The sequence below is a fragment of the Pimephales promelas genome, chromosome 22, assembly GCF_988280905.1.
Source record: "Pimephales promelas chromosome 22, fPimPro1.hap1.1, whole genome shotgun sequence".
Classification (NCBI taxonomy): domain Eukaryota; kingdom Metazoa; phylum Chordata; class Actinopteri; order Cypriniformes; family Leuciscidae; genus Pimephales; species Pimephales promelas.
This window is the reverse complement of record NC_142790.1, coordinates 12,228,082-12,255,310: the sequence shown is the minus strand read 5'-3', so window position 1 is coordinate 12,255,310 and position 27,229 is coordinate 12,228,082. Positions and strand designations below refer to the sequence as shown.

The window sequence follows — 27,229 nt, the reverse complement described above, 5'->3', positions numbered from 1 at the left end:
AAAAAAAAACCTATGATGAAAAAAATTACTTTCATGGTGTCAAAACACTCTTTGTCCAGTATCTTCTCGAAATAAATTTGCGGGAGACCATCTTCTGGCAGCAAGAGAAAAATAGTGGAAAGACAGCCTGCTTGATCCTGACAAACTATGTAAACGGTCCGTGTTACATTTAACCCCGCATTAGGTTGTGCCCCGCGCTCCCCTACATTTCCATAACAACACTAATGCATCTAACACATACACTTCCAATTAGTACACAAGTGATGATTTACTTCGCAAACACTAGCAAATTTAAATTGAGGTCATCCATAAAATATATTTCCTTAATGAATGGCAAAAATGTATGTTTTATTTTTTTTTCCCCAAGAAAGATACAGTAAGGTCTTCATTAGCCATTAATATAACAACTAAACCATAAATCAAAGTAGTTTTCTGTATCAACGATCCATACAAATCATGTCTTTGATAGTAGTTTAGAAAAGATTGCACTGATCATTAGATAATAAGTGGACATTTTTAGGACCATTTCGCTAAGTAGCCCTCATAATTGTGACAACCCAAAAGCGCAAGTGTCCTGTGCTGAGAGTTTCAGTACATGCTCACTTGTCGCATATAAATTTAACACCGTCTTCCATGACATGAAATGAGCTTCTTTTGACACCTTTGGTCATTATGCTGGTGCATGCTGTGGAGAAAACATGTTTGTGGTCATTTGACACGGGACTTTTAGTGAACAGCATCCTGTGAGTTACTATTCTCTGCCATGCTCTGCACAAGTAGGGCTTGTCAAAGTCTGTAGCGCTTTCAGCTGACCTCCACCTGTGAGATGATGATGATAATGAGGAAGAGCAGGGCACATCTGACACCCCTGGATCAGATCCATAGTTCCTCATGATGGCATGAGTGGTGGCGAAAACCACAATGCCGTAGTTTCTGCGGAGTCTGTCCAGCAACTCGGTACACTTTCTTAAGTTAGCCTCCTGACAAACTGTGCTCTCGCCGCCACTGAATCTGTCCACCCAGTAGAACGCAGAGATGCTGTCGATGACCAGCAGGCCGACGGAGGGCTGGCTGGAGAAAGTGTTTTCGAGGTAGTGCAGGGTTAAGAGGAGCTGTACCGAGCTGTTGCAGTGCACTACAGACAGCCTGCGCAGACATGAACGTACCCTCTCCTCTGGTTCATTTTCAGAGCCGTTACTCTCCTTTAAGGCCAAACGTCCCTCCAGAGCGCTCACCAAGCGCAGCATGTCAAAGTGGTAGTCCGTGTCAACGAAGACCACCCCGACCTCCAGACCTCCATTCTGCACTGGCATGATGCAGCGGATGATCAGGTGGTACAAGGTTTCTGTCTTACCTGTGCCCTCCATGCCATGAAACTCCACAACGTCACCTGTACGGATGCAGAAATGAACTGATATTTAAAGACCATATATTATCCTGTTTGTGTTGTAAATGTGCATGTAAATGTTTTGCAAAGTTACAAAGCTGTCTTAAAATAATAAGACTTGCCTGAAAACACCTCGTATGCAATCCAGCTAGTATTTCCATGACTACATCACCATGTTACATATTTGCATAATAAGAACAGTTGGGTAAGTGATTGTTGATGTTGAGGAGACACTGTTTTTTTCACTATGAGGGCAAAACATGTATGAACTTCCAATAAAGACACACCATAGTTACCATAGATGTTTACTAAAGCCTTGGAAGCTAAAACCCCATTATGGTAAGGCCGTTAAATTTCCGATATACATTATACGGTTGACCAATCACAACAGACGAAAAAAGCGAAACCCATTGGCGGCCATCTTTTTTACGTTGATCGTGCATTCGTCGAGAGATTCACTGCACTGTATTTGCTCTGGAGAGCTAGAACAGCGGTGTGGGGATCATTGTCGCCATATGTGTGTCCACCGGACCCTTCGGAGGCAAACCGTTTGGCGAGTTACCATTTGGTCGCTCCAGGAGCTGCGTCTGGATGACGGCCGCAGACAGCGGTACTTTGATGACCTGTTGTCCAGCATTGGAGAGAGGATCACCCTCGCCCTCATCCATCTAATCTAGCTGTCATTTATTTTTGTTTTGATGATAAATAGAGCCAGGCTCCAAAAGTTATTAACCCGTCCTGTGATTTTTCTCTCTCACGTCCAGACACGAACTTATACACATGTTGGTAGTCTTTACATCATAATACTATTTCATATAATCTAAATATGGAATGAATATATAGAAAAAAAATTAAGTGATAAAATATTTGCTTTGTTTTGCATAAGAATCCCACCATGCATTTAGTCATATTACAAAATAATTTATTGAAGCATCCAGACACTTCACCACGTGAGCAAGCAGCTATAGGCTCCTGATTGGTTAACGCGCCGCGAATTTACGCCAAAGTTCAGATTTTTCAACTCGGGCAGCAGATGAGAATTCACATCAAACGCGTGAACGCACAAGTGGCACTAACTAAATCATTCTCGCTTAACGCGCCAGATGCTCAATTGGCGCCATTTGCGCGAACTTGACGCGCGAATGAGGCGTATTCGCGTCTTCCGCGCCATGCTCTACGCCTCATGGCCAATTAAGACTTCCGCGTAGGGTGTGCGCAGTAGGTACGGCCAGAGAATGTCTAATTGAAGAGAATTGGCACTGGCTGGTTACTTCCGGGTTCTGGACTGGCTGCAGTAACGCGTCTCTGTCCATGCGGGGGCGCTCGCGGTCGAGTGCAGAATGAATGGGAGTCAATGGGGTTTCACCCCCAGAAATCTACTTTTCTCAGGATGTAATTTTTTGTCAAGTAATTTGAAAGTTGCATTCAAAAGGGAGGGCAAAGATAATACACTCAGCTGAAAATTACATTTTTAAGTTCACTTATCTGTTCTAAAAATCCGTTCAAAAATGTGATGACGTCACACAACAGCAGAATGCTAGCGTGTTCCAGCCAACAATGGCCTAACCTGTAAGAAATCAAAAGGACATAAGTACTCGTTCATTTGACTTTTGGCCTATAATCTATATTGAACTTGCGGAATCAACAATAACATCTATTTTTATTTAACAACAAGCAGGTGAAAGAGACACATTTAGCCGTTTAGCCCCATAGACTCCCATTCATTCTGCACTCGCCCACGATCACCTCCAGTGGAATTCTAATGGAACTGCAACCAAGGTGATGCACAATGGGGCTAATAGGAAGTGCCTAAACTCTCTGTTAGACGGGCTCTGGTACGGCGTAACATACGCAGAGACGCGTCCCATACCACGTACCCTTCGCCGTAGCCTGACACGCACCTCCTCAAAAATGTAACTACACGTCGCGACGACGCAGACCGCAAGATCGGTGATTGGTCGGCTTGGTAGCATTGCATTTCCTCCTACACATTTCCGCACATACCTTCTCACGCATTTCCACACGTACCATCTCCTCCGACGTCTTCTCTCATTTCTGCCTTTCAGTTTTAGTAATTTCACTAAAATTAACTGTTTTTCCACCTCAATAAGCTCCAACTCCAACATGATCCGCTCTCTTTCAGGCTTGTAGTAACCTAGCCGCAACTCAAGGAATCTAAACAGTGGAAGATTAAAACCCTCCGCCGCCAACTAGCGTTTCGGAGCAGTACTGCAGAGCAACCAAGACCTGAACGCAGAAGTATAAATGCTCACGACGGCGTCGCCTATGTACGTAGCCAACGCCGTACACTACGGCGTACCCTCGACGCAGAAGTAAAAGCTATCTGTGCGACAATGCACACGACCAGTGCATCGGCCGTTCTATGGTTGCTATAGTTGCCATCGGAGGGGCATCGGTGAGAAGGAGAAAGGGAGAATGTTTTTTTCTCAAAGCTTTGATCTCACAGTCTGACCTCTTCTGTCTTCCTGTCCTGACAAGGCAGTCGAAAAGAAGTTTACAGAGCTGAGGTCTCAGTCAGCAGCTTTCAGGAGATATATTCCTCTCTGGGGGCCTGTGAGGGCTGAAGGTTATCTCCTTAGGGTTGATGCAGGATGAACAGAGTTATGTAGGACAGTATAGATTCCCTCTACATCATTTATCACTCTCCCCAACTTCTGTTAGGGTTTGAATAGAGATGTGTGCCCCTTTGGATGGGTGCTCTACTATAGCCTTGGTTCGACAATGATAATATGTAGAGTAAGCTCGCCTCCGTGAGTCCCTCCTTGTTATCTACTGCATTATATGTTCTAGTGCTAAAAGAAAGCCACTGTTTACAGCTGGTATTAAGCATTTTGGTTGATCGGATTACAAGTAGACGAGGGAGACACATATCCGTTTACACTAGGTGTTTTAATCAGTCTCTTTTGTCCACTTTCAACCACTTCTGTCCCTGTCTACAGGTGAGTAAATAGTTTTTTTCAGATCTTTTAATGTAGGGAACAAAAGAAGCTTGTGCATATTACATATGAACACGACCGGAGACGACAGAAAAACAGAGCAGCAGCTTTCGTATCTGCTCTGAAAGCCTCAAGACCACATTTAATGTTGTGACTGTGTTAGAAATGGTGAGAAAACATTGTGCTTGCTATGTTTTTCATCTTCAAACCTTGGGTCTTTAACCGAAAGATTTTAAATCCCATCTGGCTAGCGCGCTTCCTAATAATGTTTACGCATTAAGTCAGGAGGCAGAGTAGGCTGGGGTTTTTTTTGTGGCTGCTCGAACATATTCGACCAAATGAGCATTTACACTACAACAACAATCCAGTCGAATGCGTTTTCGACAACCTCTAGAAATGGTTGAAAGTGTACAAGCTCAAAACGTTTCAGCCCGTTTACACCTTTACTTAGCGTCGTCCACTTGTGATCCGATCGACCAAAACACATCTTACTTCCAGCTGTAAACAGGGCCAAAAAGATGAAGCTATAGCGTGTCTTAGGTAGAGTGCCTTGACACAATGAGCCGCTCGCCCCAATTAAATTGAGGTCTTTAAGTAGGACCTAAGCTCCCCTGTGGCTTCCTTCTAGTTTAAAGCCTGGGTGATGAGAGTTACTGGGCAAACTGCATTAGGTCCCACTCTCTTTTGCCTCCCTTTGCCCCTTAAAGGGTCAGAATGTATGTTCCCCCTTTAATGAGTGGCAAATACGAAGGGAGGAGTTAGTCACTGAGGTTTTTAGCAGCTTGCATGCTCCTTGTGTTAGGCTGCTCAAGTAGATCTTGAGGTAGAGCAGGGTGAATAGAACAATGATGGGCAATTCACAAGAGTCTAACTGTTTTGTTCAACTCCCTCCCCATATATTGTTGGGTCTTGAAGAAGAGATATATGCTCCCCTTTGATTGGGTGCAAGGGATAATCAGTGTTACGAACTGATGAGCGGCGGTGGATCGCAGATGGCATCTCTCATCATTGTAGCATTATATAGTTTAGCTATTAACTAAAGTTAATCCTGGATAAGTGCTTCTACTCAAGTTATGGTATGAGCTAATCTCCCCTAATCACTTTAGGGTTGTTAAAATTGAGTAAAAGCTCCGCTCCAGTAGGTACTCCCAAAGAGTCTTGTCAAACACTGGTTTGATATGCCTGACATAGCTGAAGCTCTGCTCTTGGGGCTGTTTAAGACAGGGGCATGTCCTGCAAAGTAAGGAGGAAGATGGAACAGGCGTGACTTCCCTTAAGCACAGAAGCTTGGGGATCTTGCCTAGAATTAGGGACAATTGGGCTCGGGAGTAGCACCACTACATGAATCACATGGTATGCGCCCATGGGATTGACACGCTTCTGACTCCGGCTGGGTAATCCGTAGAGTCAATTTATTCTTTGCCTACTACATTTGTGCATATTCACAGCCAAGTTCGTTTGTTTATTTTATTTATTAACCACTTTTACACAACTGACCATTTAACAAAGCGCGGTACAATATCTAAAACGCATAAAGACGACCATAAGAACACAACACTAAAACCACAGTTAACAGCAAAAAATAAACCTCTAAGTTTTAATAACCTACACAAACAACTACTATACCCCATTAAATGCTAATGCAAGGAGGTATTCCTTAAGCTTGTGTTTAAAAACACTTAATGCGGATGCCAATCTAAGAGAAAAGGGTAGATCGTTCAAGAATTTGAGCTATCAAAATTCAAAAGCTCAATCTCCACTTCTGCGTTTTGTTCTAGGAGTCGTTAAAACAAGGGCAGCGGACCTTGAAGACCGTTTTGGCTCATGTTTCTCAATCAACTTTACCAAATACAATGGAGCCATGCCATGCAATGATTTGTAAACAAAAAACTTTTTTTTTTTACTTTATTCTATAATCGATCGGTAGCCATTGTAGAAAACTCAAAACTGGAGTAATATGGTCTCTTATGAGTACCTGACAAAAGCCTCGCAACAGCATTTTGGACCAGTTGTAAACGGTTGATCAATGATTTATTTATGCCGACATAATTTGAACTTGTAAATATAAAACCATGAATGAGTATTTCGAGATCACGCGTGGACAAAAATGGTTTCACCTTCGCTATTAATCTCAAGAGATAAAAAAAAAGACTTAACCACTGAATAAATCTGCTTCTCAAACTTGAGATCATAGTCAAGGAACACTCCTGAATGGCTTACAGAAGGGAGCTAAACCACCCAGATCAACACAATTATTTCAAACTCCAAACCAACCAACTTCAGTTTTCTCTTCATTTATTTAAAAATGTTTTAAAGATAACCAAGATCCAATGTCCTGCATACAGTCACACAACAACTCTATTTGCTTCTTACTGTTCTTTTTCAGAGGAAGATAGACTTGCATATTGTCTGCATAAAAGTGAAAGGGGATTCCATGCTTTAAATGATAATGAAATAATAAAAAGAAAAAAACAACAACATATTTTCCCCCTTTAGCTTATAAATGGTTTGTTAGTTGCATCTAAGCTGAGAACATATTGAAATTATTGATTCAAGTACAATTAAAGGTGCAGTGTGTATTTTTTAGCGGCATCTAGCTGTTCGGTTGCGAGTTGCACTAAGGGCTCAGCCCACTGCTCACCTTTATATTATATACCAATATATACCAAATATATTGTCATCTCGACTTGTCTGAGACAGCAGAGAAAAGCCAGAGTAAGCCAAGAGTGTGTGAACATTGTCACTCTTTCTTTACCACAGTCCATTATATGCATTATATATATATATATATATATATATATATATATATATATATATATATATACATATACAAACACACACAGTCGTGCTCAGAATTAATGGCACCCCTGGTAAATATGATGAAAACTGGCTGTAAAAAATAATTCTGCATTGTTTATCCTTTTGATCTTCCATTTAAAAAATTGGCAAAATTCTAACCTTTCATTGAAGCAAAAGAATTGAAAGTGGGGGTAAATCACACTATGAAATAAATGTTTTTCTCCAAAACACTCTGGCCATAATTGTTGTCACCCCTAGAATTTTTTTATGAGAAAAATATCTCTGAAGTACATTTCCATTAATATTTATTTTTTTAAGCAAATCAGGGTGACTAGGAACATGAAATTGTCCAGCTATGACTTCTTGTTTCAAGGAGTTTAAATATGAGGAAGCACAAAGGTCAAATTCCCAGAATCATCCATCACAATGAATAAAACCAAAGAACATGGTTCTGATGTGCATCAAAAGATTGTTGAGCTTCACAAAATAGAAAGTGGATGTAAGAAAATGGCTAAAGAATTGAAAATCCCCATTTTGACCATCAGGGCAATAATTAAGAAGTTATAATCAACTAAAGATGTTATGATTCTGCCAGGAAGAGAACGTGTGTCTATTTTGCCTTAATGGACGGGGAGGATGAAAGTTTGAGTGTCCAAAGACTCTTCAAGGATCACAGATGGAGAATTGCAGAGATTAGTTGAGTCTTGGGGTCAGAAAACCTAAAAAAAAAAAAAATATCAGACAACCCCTACATCCCCACATGTTGTTTGAGAGGGTTTCAAGAAAAATGCTCCTCGCTCATCCAAAAACAAACTCCAGCATATTCAGGTGTCCGACACGACTGGATCTTCAAACGGCACAGGGTTCTGTGGTCAGATGAAACTAAAAAAGGGGCTTTTTGGCAGCAAACCCAGCAGATGTGTTTGGTGCAAACAGGGATGAAGAGTACCCCATGCCTACGGTTAAATATACTGCTGGATCTTGTATGTTGTGGGCCTATTTATTTGCTGGAGGTCCTGGACATCTTGTTCCTATACATGGTATTATGGATTCTATCAAATACAAAAAGATAAAAAAATAAAAACCTGACGCCTTCTGCTAGAAATCTTATAATGGGCCGTGGTTGGATCTTCCATCAGGACAACGATCCAAAACAAAAATCAAAAATCAACACAAAAATTTGTTACGGAGAACAAAATGAAGCTTCTGCCATGACCGTCCCAGACCCTGACCTGATGAGTGGAGTGAACTGAAGAGATAAAGCACCAACATGGATCTGGGAATCTGCAGGTTCTGGAGAAAGTCTGTATGGAGGAATGGTCTCTGATCTCTGGTCAGGTGTTCTCCAAACTCATCAGGCATTATAGGAGAAGACTCAGATCTGTTATCTTGGCAAAAGTTTACAGATCTGAGGTTGCAAAAAGTTTTTAATAACAGGGTGCCAATAATTATGGCCAGAGTGTTTTGGAGAAAAACATCTATTTCATGGTGTGATTTACCCCCACTTTCAATTCTTTAGCTTTAATGAAAGGTTAGAATTTTGCCAATTTTTTTAATGGAAGATCAAAAGGATAAACAATGCAGAATTATTTTTTACAGCCAGTTTTCATCATATTTACCAGGGGTGCCATTAATTCTGAGCACGACTGTACTTATGACATTCGCTTGGTTGTCATAAGATTAATGAATAAGTAATAGGCTATTTTGTACCCTAGTTTTGAGCCTAGCTGAAAAACGCTTGGTTTTTATGGGCGTCTCGCACTGAAGACTTGGAAGTAAACATCCACTGCTGTGAGTGGAGAACAGTTTCACATATTTTAATTTTTTGTTTCAACTCACTCGTCCTTGGGGAAAATTGATTTGAAAACGTCCAATGTTGTAACATGGCAACCGGAATGATTCGCCCATACATGTTCGATCCAGAGTCTGTGTGTTGCAGAATTCCTGTAAGATCCAATATAGACGGCACAGCACCATTCTTTAATCTTAATCGGTCTGCAAATCCAGTTTACAAATCAATCCTCAGTGAAATTAAGCAAACAAACGGACAATGTTTTACCTCATCAGCTGGAACGTCATTAAAAATAAAGTTTATCCATGCAGTCTTATTGGAATCCAGAGGATGCAACGACAGTCTTCTTCCACAACCAGGCACTGCACAATATTCTGTATTTTGCTCTGTAGCTCGATCCGGTTTGTCATCACGAGGTAGGCCTATGTTATTTAGCTATATGTGTAATGCGAGAATCGGTGGGCGGGGCTAACGGCCGTGTTGAAGTAGGCGTTGATCTTCTGCAGGGGGTGGTGTTTCTTTCTCGTCATAGTTCCCCACTTTGAAAAACAAGTCGTTTGCTGAGGCTGGTGTCAATAAAAGCTTTTATTGGACTCATAAGGACGTTTTCAGTTCTGAAACTTACAGGATATTCTTATAATATGATGACCTCTTAGATGTCAAAATTTGATTTCTCAGTTCATCACCCCTTTAATATATAATATAATAATAGTAATCAGTTCATTGTCTCACAAATGTAACCAGCATTTCTCCCCACATAGCAAACCCATAATACAGCGAGGGAGAAGAACCACATGAAACTATAAATTTTTTTCTAAATATGAGCTGTTTCTGTGGCTGAGCTGGTTAAAGCGTAAAGCCTTGTTTAAACTTGACGTGTCCGCACAGGAGCCCAAAGGTGTTTGGTGTCATGTTATTTTAGTCAGATATGATGACGCTACTGCGACGCGCATAACCTCAAATGAGCAGCTGAGCGCCTATTCTTCAAGCCAACGCACCGCAATCTATCGCAAATCAAAGTGAAAGTAAGTCCCAGACGCTTAACACTACCATCTTCATTAAAAGTAAAGAAACGAAATGATCTTACCAGGGCTGTTGCCACTCTCTCTTATTGCTGTCTTTGCTGATTTTGAAATTAGCCGATGATCAATAAAATGCAGCTCATATCTGTTGCTTTTGGTGACGTGCACTTCATGAAATCTGTATATAGCGCGGGAATTGAAGATTGCATTTATATCCGTTTTGCAAAAATACATTTATGTGACCAGGTGTAAATGGAATCGTTTTGATAAATCAGATAGCTATACGATCTGAGAAAACGTATGAAGTGGCTAGGTGTAAAGAGCCCCTTAAAATGCTTTCAAGATCCACTTGTCGACCGCAATCGACGGATTGGTGATTCCTGTAACATATTGTTTTACTGTAAGTGACAAGAGTACAAATCAGCTGTCTCACGAATGTTACCAGCACATTTATCCCCACATAGCAAAGCCATAACACAGCGAGGGAGAAGAACTAAGTTACATAAAACAATCCCAAATACATATTTTACACCACTCACAAGGGAAAAGTCACTACTCACGGTGTTTATGGCTTCTAGCTTTCTGCTGCTTCTCTTTCAAGGTAGAGACGAAACACGCTTGTTTGTTCGCTGTCGGCTACGGTAGAAACATGACGTCACAATATGTCGACCTTCATAGAAGGGGGTGCATATTATGTAGATAAATGTCTCATTCTAAGGTAATAAAAACATTACAGTTTATTAAGTAAGTTCTTTAAACACCACTGAAAAAATTGTTATGGATGTCATATTGCATTTCTGTTAATAGATACTAAAAATGTTTACACATTGCACCTTTGAAATTTAATTAATACATTTTTCAGTATGTATTACCCAGAAATATGTTCCCGCAAGACAACATTTGAGGTCAGTGATAGCAGTAATCAGTTTCAACTGACACCTATAGATTTTTTAATTTATTTATACCTCAATACTTATTTATTTTAAGTTATAATAAAATAATATTGTGGACATTTTGATGGCTGTGAACAAATACGTTTAATTTGGGAGCGTTTAAATATTTAAAAAATTCAATTAATCGCACCTAACATTCAAATTGTAAACATATATTTATGTTTGCACTGAATCTACAAATGAATGTGGAGACTTTTGAGAAAATATGGAATGAAATCTAAGACAAGACATTTTTCATTATATACTCACCAGCCACTTTATTATGTACACCTGTTCAACTACCCTTAAATCTTATCATACACACAAAATATGAGGTATTTCCAGAAACATTATAATTTTATTTATACCTCTTATTTATAATTACTTTAGCTTTCATTTTATGGATTGTGGTGGAGGAACACTTCACTTCACAGAAAGATCTAACCGTTCTGAAGTTTTGATATCAATATTTATTTTTATGTTAAAACAATGTTGTGGACATTTGATGACTGAGAACAAAAATGTGTAATATTATCATATTAGTCAAAGGTACTGATGTAATTAATGTATGTTTGTTTCATTTATCTAGTGTTGTACTAATGAAATTCCAATAACTTGTGTGTTATGGATAATTCGATTCAAATGTACATTCAATACATGAAGGGTCAGTTTGATTTCACTGCACCTTGACGTGGACCGCTGTCGACAGGAAATAGATTGGGTTCAATGTCCCTCAATGACGGTCGCCCCTCAAGTCTGCTTACCAACTAAAAAAAAAACAACAACAACAACATTGATGTTTACAGCAAGAAAGGCATAGTTAGTGGCTTACCACTACTGTCTATTGTACGACCCCATTCACACATAGTGCATGTAACGTTACATGTGTGAATCATGTCTGAACCTCAGTTTGTACTTCCACTCCAACAAAGGTTTAGCTAGTTCAAAAAACTGTCATGATAATCATTTGAATGAACTACAGGAATTGCTCATGTTTCTATACATTTAGGCGGTTTTAAACTTAAACCTGCGTTGAAATGTATTATTTGATTGTAAGTTTACTTAAAGCACTAATGTGAACTGATCTGTCAGATGTAGCCTACCTGTGCGCCATTCTCAGCCATTCTGACTCGCGCTGTCATTTCGTTGCTTTTCGCGCAAATATTTCAAGGATTCTATTTCCTGATACATAAGCGTTCGACTACATTTCAAAACAAGAGTCCTACAATTTCCGACAACACACAATAACATGTATTTGTATTTAACTTTCTTTTTTATTTCATATTTTGCCGTATATTATAAAATATGAGATCATTTATTCAGAGATTGTGCAGAATCCTTGAATGTGCACAGTTTGATATGGCAGCTTTCAGTTTTCTTCAGGACTTTCATTATCTATTATTTAATATTATTTAATAGGCTATGTTATACTTGTTTTGTTTACTTCTCATAAAACGAGAGTAGGCTATAGTATGGATATATGTTATTACTTAAATACATTACTTTATTTAGATGTCATATTAACCGTCTAGGGTTGTTGTTTTGATGAAGAAGAAAAAAATCTTCCATAATAGCAGACATTGAGAGCTGTAGTATTTACACAACATTATTATATAACATTATTGTTTTTATAACAGATCGTTTTGGCAGTAAGCCAAAGACATATCGATATTTAATAAAAACGTTCATTTCTGACAGTCTCCACACTGCGGACATTCATTTGAATAGAAACGTTTTGAAAGCGAGAAACTTTGAATTATGTACAAATAATACACTTTTAAATACTTGACCTACCGTTGCGGGAAGAAACTCCTGTAACAGTGCCATTAGCACCTTATTAGTGCTTACAGATTAAGAAACTCCTGTAACTTCAGTGCCGTTAGCACCTTATTAGTGCTTACAGATTAGGAGACATTAGTGTGTTCGCTGCATTTAATCCGGGTATCTCTCCACTGTGTTAACGCAAACGTGTAAGTTTCACGTTTGAAGGGGTTAAACCGTGACATCTACACGTTTTCCAAAGTGGACCAACGTGATTATTATACCACGTCTTGTCGTGATACCGGGTTGCGTTTACAGTCTATGGCACAAACTGTCAGAAACCGTCTCAGGGAAGTTCCTCTGCATGCTCTTCGTCCTCATCGCTCATCGGGGTCTCGACCTGCACTCTAAAAAAAAAAAAAAAAAAAAAAAAGGTACAAAAGCTGTCACTGGGGCTGTACCTTTTCAAAAGGTACAATTTTGTACCCAGAGGCTGCATATTGGTACCTTAGTGTTACATATAGCACCTAAAATGTACATATTAACACCTAATGTACATCCTGAAACCTATTATAACACTTAAAATGTACGTATTAGCACCTAAAATGTACATATTAACACCTAATGTACATATTACCTCATGAAATGTGCATATTAACACTTAAAATGTACTTATTAGCACCTAAAATGTACATATTAACACCTAAAATATACATTTTAACACCTAAAATGTACTTATTAGCACCTAAAATGCACATATTAGCACCTAAAATGTACATATTAACACCTAATGTACATATTAGCTCCTGAAATGTACATATTAACACCTAAAATGTACTTATTAGCACCTAAAATGTACATAACACCTTACATATTAGCACCAAAATGTACATTTTAACACCTAAAATGTACATATTAACACCTAAAATGTACATATTAACACTTAAAATGTACTTATTAGCACTTAAAATGTACATATTAACACCTAAAATAAACATTTTAACACCTAAAATGTACTTATTAGCACCTAAAATGCACATATTAGCACCTAAAATGTACATATTAACACCAAAATGTACATTTTAACACCTAAAATGTACATATTAACAGCTAAAATGTAAATATTAGCACCTAAAATGTATATTAACACTTAAAATGTACATAGCACCTAAAATGTACATTTTACCACCTGAAATGTATATTATCACCTAAAATGGACAAAAGTTTACCTTTTGAAAAAGTACAGTCCCAGTGACTTTTGTACCTTTTTTTCTGAGAGTGTGACTGCAGCTCGTCATTGTAATCCGAAACGATGGTGTCTGGTACTTCGGAGATGTGTTCTCTTCGAGGATGAATCCTGGTTTTCACTGTACAGGGCAGACGGCAGACAGCGTGTAAGGCGTGTGGGTGAGCGGTTTGCTGATGTCAACGTTGTGGATCGAGTGGCCCATGGTGGCGGTGGGGTTATGGTATGGGCAGGCGTATGTTATGGATGAACACAGGTGCATTTTATTGATGGCATTTTGAGATACTGTGACGAGATCCTGAGGCCCATTGCTGTGCCATTTATCCATGACCATCACCTCATATTGCAGATGATAATGCATGGCTCCATGTTGAAGGATCTGTACACAATTCCTGGAAGCTGAAAACATCCCAGTTCTTGCAGGGCCAGTATACTCACTGCACATGTCCCATTGAGCATGTTTGGGATGCTCTGGATCAGACAACTTCACAAAGCCATTGAAGAGGCCGCAATCAACAACCTGATCAACTCTATGCAAAGGAGATGTGTTGCACTGCACTGCGTGAGGCAAATGGTGGTCACACCAGATACTGACTGGTTTTCAGACCCCCCCAGGACATCTGTTGCACATTTTAGAATGGTCTTAAATTGTGACCAGCCTAAGGCACACCTGTGCAATAATAATGCTATCTAATCAGAATCTTGATATACACCTGTAAGGTCATGCATAGAGTTTTTGAGCACAAAAGCGTCAGGCTGAACTGAGATCTATACCTCACATTGTTCAAATACACACTTATGACATCTTTGCAAGTATCCTGGTAAACACAGCCGTTTGTGTCTTAAGAGAATGTTAACAGTTGAACTTTTTTTTTTTTTTACAGTCTACTATGGGCAGTCTACTCTTTTTTTACAGTCTACTAAAAACATAATTTTCAAAAATACATGAAGTTTGCAGCTCCATTGTTGCTGCAGTAAACTTGCACAACATTCTTGAATGAATAACTTTTTTTAGATGCATGGACACTATTATCCAATGAGGCCATAGGTCACGGTCGTGTGTTTTTATAGAAAACTATTATGATCCGTCTTCGTCTCAATTGAGTGTACACCATTCAGATGACTCTTCACAAAAACACACTTTATTTCCCAATGCGTAAAACATTTTAAATTGAATCTTTAACTATTGAATGGACCTTAAAAAAAAACACACACCATTGAATGTTATATTCTTGTCACTGTATTTACAATTACATGTACAAAATGACAGGAAGTGCAGTTTACATTCACATTGGACTTACAAATATTTAAAGCTTTGTGTCAGTCCACAATGATTAAGAGATGAAAAATACTGTCCCTCTGCCCATTTTCCGAAGCACTTGTCTTAACACTAGCTGTAGTAAAGTATCTTACCAATACTGATGGATTTTATTCATTAAGCTATTTCACTGAACCTCTCCATATTTTAATCCCAGCAATCATAAGAAATACTAATCCATTACAGAACAACCCAATTAATTTACATTTTATTAAGGTCAAGGTAAATCCAGTGATCATTAAATCAAATAAAATTACATAAAGGAAATCAAAACAAACGGCTAATGTTAATTTGACCAAATAAAAAAAAAAACACTTACAAATACAAATATAATGCTAAGAAAAGCTTCATTCATAGTTAAAAATGATGATTAAAGAATGTGGTTATATTAAACACATCTAACATCTGTAATAAAATGAAAATAGAATTTCTCTGTGCAAATCGTTTACATTTCAAAGAGCAAATTAAAATTATTAAAACTTACACATACTTGAAGAAACACGATTTTGAAAATACTCTAAAAATAGTTGGTTTCTGAGTAAAGAATACGGGTCGAGAAAACTTCAGACCAAGGCTGAAACTCAAAAGTTGAGCTCAAGTTGTGGTCCTCACTGCGGGCCCTCACAGCGGTCTGGACCAGCAAGCGTCTGATCATTTCTGATCTGACGGCATTGCGGCGTTGCAGTTCAATCCCCGGCCAGAGGGGGCGCTCTATTCTAGCTGTTCCTCACACTGCCAGCGCCTTTCAACCCTCCAACTGCCACTGCTGGGACCGGGAATCATCACAGATCGCCATAGCAACATATCCTTTGATGTTGAGCGGGTCGGCAACAGCCAAACACTGGCCCACTGACACCTGGTACAACCAGCTATTCTTCTGAGGACAAAAACAAACAACAACAACATTGTTTAAACATAAAAAGAGAGGCATATACAAGAAATCACAATATACCTTGAGAGCCATTAAAAACAGTAATGTAGTGTACATTGCTGTTTTAAATGGCTGTCACTGTATATTGTGATTTTTATATAGCCTTTCATTTGCACATTGTTTGAATACATTTGCACATTTCAACATAATGCTTAAAATAAAATGTGACTTTCAAAATGGAATTAGTCAAAAAAATAATATACTACTTGGTTATGAAAAACCTGGCAGTTGCAGCCCTATAGAAGAGTGTAACGGCAAGATTCCTCACCCCCAGCGTCCACTGTTGAGATCCACCTGAGCCGTGACACTTCATGAGGCGCGGCGGGTCAGAGGAACGAATCTCAGACATGTCCAAACACAGCAGCCCGGCTAGAATCAACTCGTGTTCCTCGTCATAAGCCCATTCCTGCAAAACAACAACAACACAAAAAATTACACCAATCATAAAACTTAAAATATGCTATTTCGATATGTTTAGATATTACAACTAGGGCTGTCAAACGATTAATCGCATGGAAAATCAGTTTGTTTTTACATAATATATGTGGGTGCAGTGTATAATTATTTATATATATATATATATATATATATATATATATATATATACACATGCATATATATTTAAGAAAAAAATATTTATATATAAAATATTTATTATTTTTGTGTATGTGTGTGTGTGTGTGTATATATATATATATACACACACACACACACACACACGCGCGCGCGCATATATTTAATAACAAATATTATTTAGATATAAAATATTTATATTTATATATAATATAAATTATATATAAATCTATCTACAGTATATACATGAAAATATTTCTTAAATATATACAAGCATGTGTGTGTATTTATATATATATATATGAAGAGTTCAGATGCAAAAGCCTCTAAATGCCATTTGAAATTTTCTTCTTTAATGATGATTTTTATCAAACTTGTATATTTAAGTTCAGTAATTTCACTTAAATGGCAATGAAGATTACCTATTAATTGTTATTTAAGTGAAATTACTGAACATAAATATACAAGTTTGAAAAATCATCATTAAAGAAGGAAATTTCAAATGGCATTTAGAGGCTTTTGCATCTGAACTCTTCATATATATATATAAAATAATTCTACACTGTGCACCCACATATATTATGTAACCACAAACTTACATTTTGTATGTGATTAATTGTTTGACAGCCCTAATTACAACTTATTTCTTTTCAGAAGTTATTGGGCTAGTTTGGAGTTTGGGCCAGACAATGATCTAACGGTGGCAAAAAACAACAGTCAAAAGTTTGTAAGCTGAAAAAAAAAGGCAGCATTTACACTACCATTCAAAAATGTGGGGCTGTTTAAAAAAAACAAAACAAAAAAACTCATGCTCATCATGGCTGTATTTATTTAAATAAAATTTATTTGTAACAATTTATGAAATATTACTAGATTTTAAAATAACTGTTTTCTATTTAAATATATTTAAAAGATATATATTTAAAATCAATTTTTCTGTAACTTTATTCTAGAGCTTCTGTAAAGCCAAAACAATCTGAAACTGTAATTTCCTATTATCACTGTAAAACGGCTTTGAAACAATCTAGTTAAAAGCGATGTATAAATGAAGGTGACTGACTAATTTATTCCTATGATGGCAAAGCTGAATTTTCAGCAGTGCTGCATGATCCTTAAGCACCAAATCATATTAAAATCTTTTTTAAGAAACATCCATCATCATCATCATTGAGGAAAACAGCTTAACAATTCTGTACACATGAAAAAAAAAAAAAACAAAAAAAAAAAACAGGAAAGGACGAAAGAACAGCATTTATTTATAAAAATCTACGTTTTTGAACAGTAGTTTGTTCAGTATGAGTCAACAATGAATACTGATAAATGAGCACCCCAAATATTCACCAGAGCTAATAATTATCCGCAAAATCCACTTCAAAGCTGCTTAACTATCACAGAATGACGGCAGTTTGATGACCTGACCTGCTCGGGGTCCTGTGGGTCACAGTCTCTCACCACCACAGCGCCCCCCTTCTGACTGGGACGTCCCTGTGCCACCAGACACTTGTTAGCCAGCAGATTACGCAGCTGAAAGAGAACAGAAAAATATCTTTATTTTTTAAAGACGTGCAAACCTTAGACTTAGAAAAAACAAAAAAACAACATGATATTCTAAATATTCTCTTAGACTAATGAAGTGCAAAAATAATGCAAAACAGCAGTGGACCCGTGCTGTTCAAGAGCTGCTCTACTGCCCTCTGCTGTTCATACAGCGAGCTGTCAGTTCATTTCATACAGCTCTGCACTTTACTCACTTACAACAGTGGGTGATGTTAATGACACTCCATAGAAAAAATAATGTGTCTATTTGGTGAATCAAACTTAAAAACAGACAGATTCTACATACCAATGAGCCAAAACATTATGACCACCTGCCTAAAATGCTGTCGGTCCTCCCCATGCTGTTTTGGGTCCTACCCAAACCAACCCGTCGAGGCATGAAGGTTTTCTGTGGTGTCTGACAAGTTGCGAGGTTGACCCACCATGGATTGGAATTGTCGTTTCAGCACATCCCATAGATGCTCAATCAGATTGAGATGCAAGTAATGTGTAGGTTAGGGCAACACCTTGAACTCTTCATTGTTTCCAAAAACCATTCCTGAACAATGTGTGCAGTGTGGCAGGGCACGTGCCATCAGGGAATACCATATTCCAAAGGGGTGTACCTGGTTTATGACATTTAGGTAGGTGGCACATGTCAAACTGAGGTCCGCATGAATAGCCGGATCCAGAGATTCCCAGCAAAACACTGCCCAGAGCATCACACTCCCTCCACCTGCTGTCGCCCCACAGTGCATCCTAGTGCCATCACTTCCCCAGGTAAATGGCGCATGTACATAGCTGCCAACATGATGTAAAGGAAAATGGGACTCGTTGGACCAGATGACCTTCTTCAACGGACCCAAGGTCAAGTTCTGATGCTTGCGTTCCCACTCTAGGTGCTTTTGACGGTGTACAAGGGTCATCATGGGCTACATAACCACATATGCAGCAGAGTGTGATGTTTTTACAAATTACTCCCATAACCTATATTAGAATTTTCTGACTTGTGCCACAATAGATCTTCTAGCAGATGGGATGGCCTTCATTGCCCTTGTGCATCAATGAGCCTTGGACGCCCAACACACTGTCGCCAGTTTGAGGTTTGTCGCTCCTCAGACCACTGTACGTAGCTTCTTACCAATGCTGACCAGGAGGATCCCACAACACTTGCTCTTTCAGTCGACCCATTGGCCCTTGCCCAAATCTCAGGTCTTTACTCTTGCCCATTTCTGCTTCAATCCAACACACTGACTACAAGAACTGATTGTTCACTAATCATCTAATCTACTCAGAACTTAACATGTGACCTTGTTAGAAATTATTATTAATACTTTTAACTTCACCTGTGAGTGGTCATAATGTTCTAGCTCATTAGTGTATTATTCAGGCTTCCAGACTGCGACCATTTTTTGAGAATGTGCGAGTTAAAATTGTATACAGTATGTGTGAGAGGACGCTCGTGCAACAGAACGCCGTTGTATCAGCTGCTGAAGTCCGTAACTTATGTTCAAAATGAACGAGTAGGCTACATCAAGCATCCATTTTCAAAACCGTGTTTTTGACTTATCCTGAATCACTACGGTAGGCCTATAATAAGTGTTTATATTCGGACTATTTTATCCCATGGTCGACTCGGATGCGGAATTGCCCAGTCCTGCGTGACTCGCCATAGACATTAATGGAGAGAAGTAGCACCGGCTACAGTGCTCTTCCGCTAGACACGTGCAGTTTATTTATTGACGAATGCAGACATCATGCGTATTGCACACTGATGGTGGAATGCGCCGATTACGAATTCACAAATTAAGGCATATAAAAATGAAAATTTCTCACGAAACAGCGTGCCCCTTCCTATGTCTTTTCAGCAGTTAGGTGAGAGTAATTGAGGAAAAGGAAATTATTATAAAATGCAGAAGGTAAGCAGTGTGAGATTTCTGATTTTTGTTACAACTATAAAGTTTGATAACGAAAAAAATCTATATTAGCTTATTATAATACTTTTAAAATGTAATGCATGCATTTGAATGTTTAATGATTTTTAAAAGATAGAAAGATGATAATATATAGATAGATACAATCAATTATGATTCAAATGTAAATAGATAGATTGTATATAATTCAAATGTAAAATCCTTAAAATTACAGATTAAAATACCACAAAATCCTGAAATTTGGCAAAGATAATTAATATATTATAGGTATTTATGCTGCAACCCAGAAAGTCTTTGCTAGCTTTGGTCCATTAAAACCACTATTCATCAGCATGCACTGATTAATAAAAAAAAGTGCGACCAAACCAAATGCTGGTGCGACCAACTGAGAAAGTTGGTAGCACCAGTTCAACCAGTGGAAAAGTTAGTCTGTTATTTAAAATATGTTTTGTTTAATTAAAATGACACTCAATAGAAAAATATAGTCTAAAAACAACAGACACATTCATGCAGTCATTTATTGACCATCAGCGCGATACAAGATAAGGGTCAACATGAGGTCTTACCCGACCCCGCTGCAGGACTTTGGGTCTCTTCAAACCCTTGTTGATGAAGACGGGCTGCTGGGGCTTGCGTGGGGAGGAAACCTGCATTTCAGGGTAGATATTTTCCAGGTACCATTTAAAAGAGTGACACTGCAGCCGCTTCCGAATAGCGACCCGCTCGCTGATGTCCCCATAGTCACGGTTCCTTAGCTCAGGGCGCAAGGCGAAGTACTGCTCCTGATGGACACACATTTGCAACATAAATAATCTATTATAAAATTGACTGAAAAAGCAAGGCAAACCATTCTCGGAAAGGTTTACGTTGACTGTTGTGGTCAATTCCATACTCAAGCAAGTATTAAAGGGGTACAATTTTGTATTTCCTTTGCTCTTCACCCTCTCTTAAAGGGTTAGTTCACCCAAAAATGAAAATTAAGTCATTAATTACTCACCCCCATGCTGTACCAACCCCGTAAGACCTTCGTTCATCTTCGGAACACAAATAAAGATATTTTTGATTGAAAAGGGATGCGCGCTGTACATACGCTTTTCAATTTGCGTATTTTCCGCACTATAAGGTGCACTTAAAAGCCTTTAATCTTCTCAAAAAACGACAGTGTTCCTTATAATCCGGAGCGCCTTATATATGGATCATCATTTTATACGGTAGGGGGCGGTAATACTCCTGAGCGGTGAGCAGCCGGTAACAAGAAGTAGACGAATGAGAAGAACGTCCTCGTCTCAGTTCTCGCGCATGCGCCCATAACGAAGTAATGGAATAGTGGAATAAAGTCGTTATTTATGTTTTTTTTCGCACAAAAAGTAGTCTCGTCGCTTGATAAACTTATAATTGAGCCGCTGTAGGCACATGGAATATTTAAACATTTTCTTTAATGACTTTATGGGCCGTCAAGAGCCAGTCCCTTAGGCAGTCTATGGAAGAGTGATCCAGCTCTCAGATTCAATCAAAAATATCTTTATTTGTGTTCCGAAGACGAACGAAGGTCTTACGGGGTTGGAACAGCATGGGGGTGAGTAATTTATGACTTAATTTTCATTTTTGGGTGAACTAACCCTTTAAGTCAGTCAAAAAATAAGAGTGACATGAGAGGAAACATCACAATGGCCACGTCCACACTGCAAAGTTAAGAGTGACAATCACTTTTAAAAACAAGAGCCTGTGGTGAAGAAGTTATCCAACAAATATGTTAGAAAGACACAGTATTGAAGTTTGTGAATGAACCCAGACATGTATCTTGTTTTTCTAGCTCTTTACTTCAGATGAGCTGTCAGTGTCCAAAAGTCCAAAACAACGTTTCTAAATCAGCTTGCCTGAAAATATGATAAATCACAGCAAATTTGCCTCTGATTGGATTGTTAATACAGCAGCAAACATCCGTTTCTAATAAAGTGCTGTTCTGCTCTAGACCTCTAAATCGAGGATTCCCAAAACCTATTTTGTCAGGGAACCCCTTTGGCCCCTTGAAAAATATTTACTGCAATTTTAAGTGCTAAGTTATCAAGTATGCTCTAAAATTTCAAGTTAAATGACCCCTATTATGCTCATTTACATATTTATAATTTTGTTTAGGGGTCTACTAGAATAGGTTTACATGATTTACTGTTCAAAAAACAAAATTTTCACCCAGTCTGAACTCTCCAATTTATTTCTTTAAAACCCACTTTCTGAAAAGCCCAGTCTGCTCTGATTGGTCGGCCCAACCCAGTCTGTTGTGATTGGTCTACTGTTGGGGCATGTGTTAAAAATGTACATAACAGCTATATTACACACTAAAGGAAAGGTAAAAGCATAATAGGTCCCCTTTAATATTTCAGTAATTTAATAACACTTTAATAACTCTCTTAAAAAAATGAGCATTTTTTATGATTTAATTATTAGTTGCCGTTCTCTCACAAAGCTCAAATGCTGTACTAAATCACAGCCGTCTTTCTCTCCATCACTAGCCTGGATGCCAGCCCGAACCCCGCCCACAACATTTTTTGGTCAGGAAGTTCGGTCTGGACTCGATCTATTGAGGAGTAATTATGATCAGTCAAAAAATGAACGGGCCAATCAGATTGCCAGGGCGGGCTTTATACGATGATGGACAGGTGATCTGCAAGGACGTAATCGTCACGTTATCAAAGAGCGCTTAACTGTTTTCCCTCAGAGATGACAGCAGCTGGAGAATTGAGATGTATAAATTCCGCTGTCGCGTCTGTTGTAAAATAAATTTACAGCGCATTCATTTTAATAGACTGCAATCAAGGCATTTGTCGATCAGAAAGATATTTTTTGCCGTCCTTCCTACATGATTCGGCAAAAGTGTCACTTATCAGCTGGCTCTAACGGTCGCTAAGAAGATGGGTCGTAATGAAAGGCCTGTGGTCGTTGTGGTTTCTCCTTTGGTCGCACTCATGGAGGAGTAAGTAAAAGAAGCAACACTCGTTATTTTACTTCTAAAATAAGTAAGTTATATAGTTGAAAACTGCGCTAAATTAGTTGACTTACTGCATTGCTCTGATTGGTTGTAGGTCTACCGACTATCCAATTGAGGGAAGAGTTTTTTTCCTGGTTCGGTTACGACACGCCTCATAATCAAAGCCCTACGGAGCAGTTTCAGACTCACATTCTGACTAGAATATGAGTATGACAAAGTCAGGCTACACCATCACACGAATACGTCAAATTCAGGGAAAAATTAAGGCATAATGCATAGTTATTTATAATCAAACAACTGCGAAAAGGACATCAGAACAGTATTAATAAAAAAATCCACATTAGCTGGGAAATAAATCAACACATTTACACACCACTGAAGCGAAACTGAAGCTTTTTTGCAAAAAGGCTAAACAAATATTTCTGAGAATGTGGCTGACCCTGTTAAGCAGGATCTTGAAATAACTGGCTGAAGCACAGCTTTAATGTGTCTGACACAGGTAATTACATTCTCCTCTAACTGGGTCAATTATCTCTTAGACGAGGAGCCAATTATGATGAGACTTTGAAGTTCTACGCAATGGATGCAGCTGTACAATTCTAACACACATGAATAATTTCACACATCTCCATCATGTACTACACTCCTGAAAAAAAAAAAAAAAAAAATGGGCCATGGCCAAAATGGTTAAACACCAAGCTCTTAATTCTCTTAACCACAAATTATTGATTAGCTAATTTAAGTAAATGTACTACTTAAAAATCCATTACTGTCTCAGAATATGTGAATTTTGTTAGAATATGTGAAGTGATGAATCGCAGTGAAACACGAGTAGCATGGTGATGCTCTAGAGCGGTGTCTTCGGAAATCTGCTGAAAAATATAATAATAAATGCGTCTCTAACTCAGTGAAGCCTGGGAGAAGAGAGTCATCGTTTGGGGAGCCTACATTTTGGCCATTTTTGGCTTGGCCCATTTTTTTTTTTTTTTGCCAGGAGTGTAATGAACCATGCTGCACGTGCTAATGCCAACAGCGATGAACAACTTTCAGCACCACAGCTGTCAACGTCAAACCCGACAAACAACATTCAATTTATTGAGTGACCTTAAAGAATCAGGGTCAGGGTGGACATGCTGAACTTTTGGTAAAGCAAAAAGCCATGTGATATCTGCTCTTATCGGTCTTATATAGGTCAAATTCTATCCTCTAAAAGAGGTCATATGTGAAAACCAAAGTTAAGGGCATCTTTAAAGTTAAGGGCACCAAAGATAAGGGCATCTGTTGCTAGGAGATGCATGACAAATGAAGACAATAAAACAATGTGTGTTCTACATTTGGCTCAAAATATCAAACATGTTTGATTTTCTCCGATAGAGGGAATGCATCGACGTCACTTTCCCGCCGGAACAACCCCCCTCACCCTGACTGAGTGGCAAAAGATCTGCTGCGTGACTGGATTTAATAGGGGAGACTGCGAAAATGCGACTAAAATGAAAAATTTTATCAATTTAAACTAAATGTTGGACTCAATATAGTGTTCCTTACAGCTTACTAAAGATCCAGCGATCCATGGATATTGACATGCAGCCAGGAATCGTGTTGCCTCACATTTATGTTTGCCTGATTTCGACACCGGGGAAATAAAAGCAATATAGTCCTAAACATAAAGCAAATTTGCCTGTGAACGCTTTATATAAATACAATATAGGAAGGTCTAAATAGGGTGATCACTTATGGACACAGCGTCATATATAGCATATATATATCATCATATCGTCCAGCCCTAAAACTTTATGGGTTTTTTTTGTTGGTCAGTGTTTATTAAAAAACATCCAATAATGTAGAATATGCAATGATAAATATTTAATTGATGAGTTGTTAATATATATATATATATAACAATACAAAATATATGGGTATGGTTTTACACCTAAATTCAGCATATTGATAACTGCAAATTCACCTTTCACTGACTGGACTCCAGTTGTTTCTGCGAATGGCCGCAGCGATCCTTTTGCTCCTCTTTCTATAGCAGTCTGTAAAAAATATACCTCCGATTTTTTGTCAAATCTAGTTGTAGTCAATGGCAAAACTCCTTCCCACTTTATATGTGTTGTGTTTGTTTTTCGCAGTATTCACGCTGAAAACATATACAGCCGCTCAGTCTTTTTGCCACTCACTGTGAGTAACTGCAGGCACTCCGGCCGACGGTGACATCACGCGCATACCCTCTATAGGATGGAATCATGTGAAGCTTAAAAAACAAACAGAATCTGTACCCTCAACGCACTATGCCATTTTCTGTGAAATCTGTCAACTTTGACTTCCCAAAATGCCATAGAAAACAACACACATAAAAAAGTAGAGACCTGGAATGCCTTGACAAATAAAACTACAATACTGACAAGTAAACAAGAAACTATTTCATTCTAGATTGAATAATCGGTGTTGAATGGTCTTAATAAAGCATTCAGCAGTCATATATTTCTGAATAATGGCCACTTATTAATGAGAGGAAGCTCAGGCAAATCAAGGAAACTGATCAAGGACACTGATCTCCTACATACTGGTGCCACTTTCATATTTCTCATGACACAAACTCTCTTTACAAATGCTAGAATAGTTTATTATTAATAATAATAATAACAATAATAAATAATAATATTATTTCCATCACACAGATTATTTTTATTATTATAGCATTATGCTATAGCATTATGATCTCCACCTTATAGTCATCCATCCAGACATGAGCCAGACGCAGAGAATTGTGGGCCATTGTATCCTGACCACCAGGTGAACCATAAGGCCGGCGCTTGCGGAAGATGTGCCCCACCCTGGAGCAGGGAACGATTAGCAACTGGCCTCCACACATCCAAATCTGATGAAAGAAAATAATTTCAACCAAGTAAGTATATCTTTGGTCCCCAAGATCAAATAAAAATGTCTAAACCAGGGGGTTCAGAAATATTTTTCAATAATTTAATGATCTCTGATGTTGGTTAATAGTCACATGATATGCAATTAAATGGATAAAATATGCATCTATACATATCTATCTATCTGTCTGTCTGTCTGTCTGTCTGTCTATCTATCTATCTATCTATCTGCACAGCTGTAATCAAAATCATTCAACCCCCATTGAATATCAGGTTTATTGGCAAAATATATATAGACCTTGAGCAGTTTGCAATGAACAAATTACAAACAAAAGTAATTGAAATAGCTCAACACAACAAATTCTTCAAGTAGTTTCCCCAAATTCAACTTAGTGCAACTTTAAATGACTGATGAACACCCCCTTTTGCTGCTATGACATGCTGCAAACGAGATGTATAACCAGACACCAGTCTCTGGCAGCGTTTTTGAGGAATCTAAGCTCATTCCTCATGAGTAATGGCCTCCAGTTCAGTAATATACTTGGGTCTACATGGTTAACAAACCCGGTTTAAAAAACCCCTTAACAAACCCGGTTTAAAAAGAATGGTGTGAAAAGGGAAAAACATCCAGTATGCGGCAGTCCTGTCGACGAAAATGCCTAGTTGATGCTAGAGGTGGGCCGACTGATTCAAGCAGATAGAAGAGCAACTTTGACTGATTCAACCACTCGTTACAACTTGTTTTAACCTGCCTTCTCAGAAATCTGATTGCAGCTATTGATAGCTTCCTTTATCTGCTCCGTCCACTGTTCCTTTAACTTTGAACTTGCAAACTATGCTTCCAACTGTTTCTCTAGCAACATTCGCTATCTTTTTTTATCCTGTTCCTTTGTTTGTGAAGGGTGATGATATTTTCTCTTAACTTTTTGTAACATTCTTTCAACATATTCAACATATTTCTAACATGCAGTCAAACGTGACGCTCACTAAACATAGCCAGTTTAGATATGTCATGTGTTCTAGCTCAAGCACACCTGGTGCAACTAATGCAGCCATAATTTGTTGTTGCATCAGGTGTGCTTGAGAATTTTGAGACTGCCGTAGCCATTAAAAGTTGCATTTGGAGTTGAATTTTGGGGAAAGTTGAATTTGGGGATACTTGAAACATTTGTTGTG

At 38.4% G+C, this 27,229-nt stretch overlaps 2 protein-coding genes across 7 annotated transcripts in view; both read right to left on the bottom strand.

Annotated features, from left to right (window-relative positions):
• Positions 1–327: 327 nt before the first annotated feature.
• xrcc2 (X-ray repair complementing 2) lies at positions 328–13,008 on the bottom strand. 5 transcript variants are annotated; one of them, XM_089125717.1, is made up of 4 exons: positions 11,993–12,045; positions 11,575–11,656; positions 10,518–10,627; positions 328–1,390 (listed from the first exon to the last, which is right to left on the bottom strand). In XM_089125717.1, the coding sequence occupies exon 4, from the start codon at positions 1,365–1,367 to the stop codon at positions 600–602; it is 768 nt and encodes a 255-aa protein (XP_088981843.1). In that variant the 5' UTR covers positions 1,368–1,390; positions 10,518–10,627; positions 11,575–11,656; positions 11,993–12,045; the 3' UTR covers positions 328–599. The 5 variants fall into 5 exon arrangements, with proteins under 5 accessions (XP_088981843.1, XP_088981842.1, XP_088981844.1 ...); XM_089125716.1 differs by having other exon boundaries at positions 10,518–10,593; positions 11,993–12,042; XM_089125718.1 differs by having other exon boundaries at positions 10,518–10,670; positions 11,993–12,041.
• Positions 13,009–15,016: 2,008 nt separating this feature from the next.
• Positions 15,017–27,229, bottom strand: part of galnt11 (UDP-N-acetyl-alpha-D-galactosamine:polypeptide N-acetylgalactosaminyltransferase 11 (GalNAc-T11)) — a 31,237-nt gene continuing 19,024 nt past the window's right edge. The window contains exons 8-12 of one of the 2 annotated variants that reach the window (XM_039666617.2): positions 25,903–26,055; positions 20,755–20,970; positions 18,138–18,242; positions 16,414–16,551; positions 15,017–16,091 (exon numbers count right to left, since the gene is read on the bottom strand). In XM_039666617.2, coding sequence (XP_039522551.2) covers positions 15,960–16,091; positions 16,414–16,551; positions 18,138–18,242; positions 20,755–20,970; positions 25,903–26,055 — 744 coding nt within the window. In that variant the 3' untranslated portion in view covers positions 15,017–15,959. The remainder of the gene's footprint in view (positions 16,092–16,413; positions 16,552–18,137; positions 18,243–20,754; positions 20,971–25,902; positions 26,056–27,229) is intronic. The other variant, XM_039666618.2, reaches the window with a different exon arrangement.

Bases quoted from the DNA above. Each gene is read 5' to 3' on its own strand.
- xrcc2 (XM_039666738.2), bottom strand. From the start codon at position 12,031: ATGACAGCGCGAGTCAGAATGGCTGAGAATGGCGCACAG. The intron at 11,657-11,992 runs GTAGGCTACATC...TTTTTTTTTTAG, and splicing joins TGGCTGAGAATGGCGCACAG to TTGGTAAGCAGACTTGAGGG. The intron at 1,391-11,574 runs GTGCAGTGAAAT...GCATCCGTACAG, and splicing joins CGACAGCGGTCCACGTCAAG to GTGACGTTGTGGAGTTTCAT.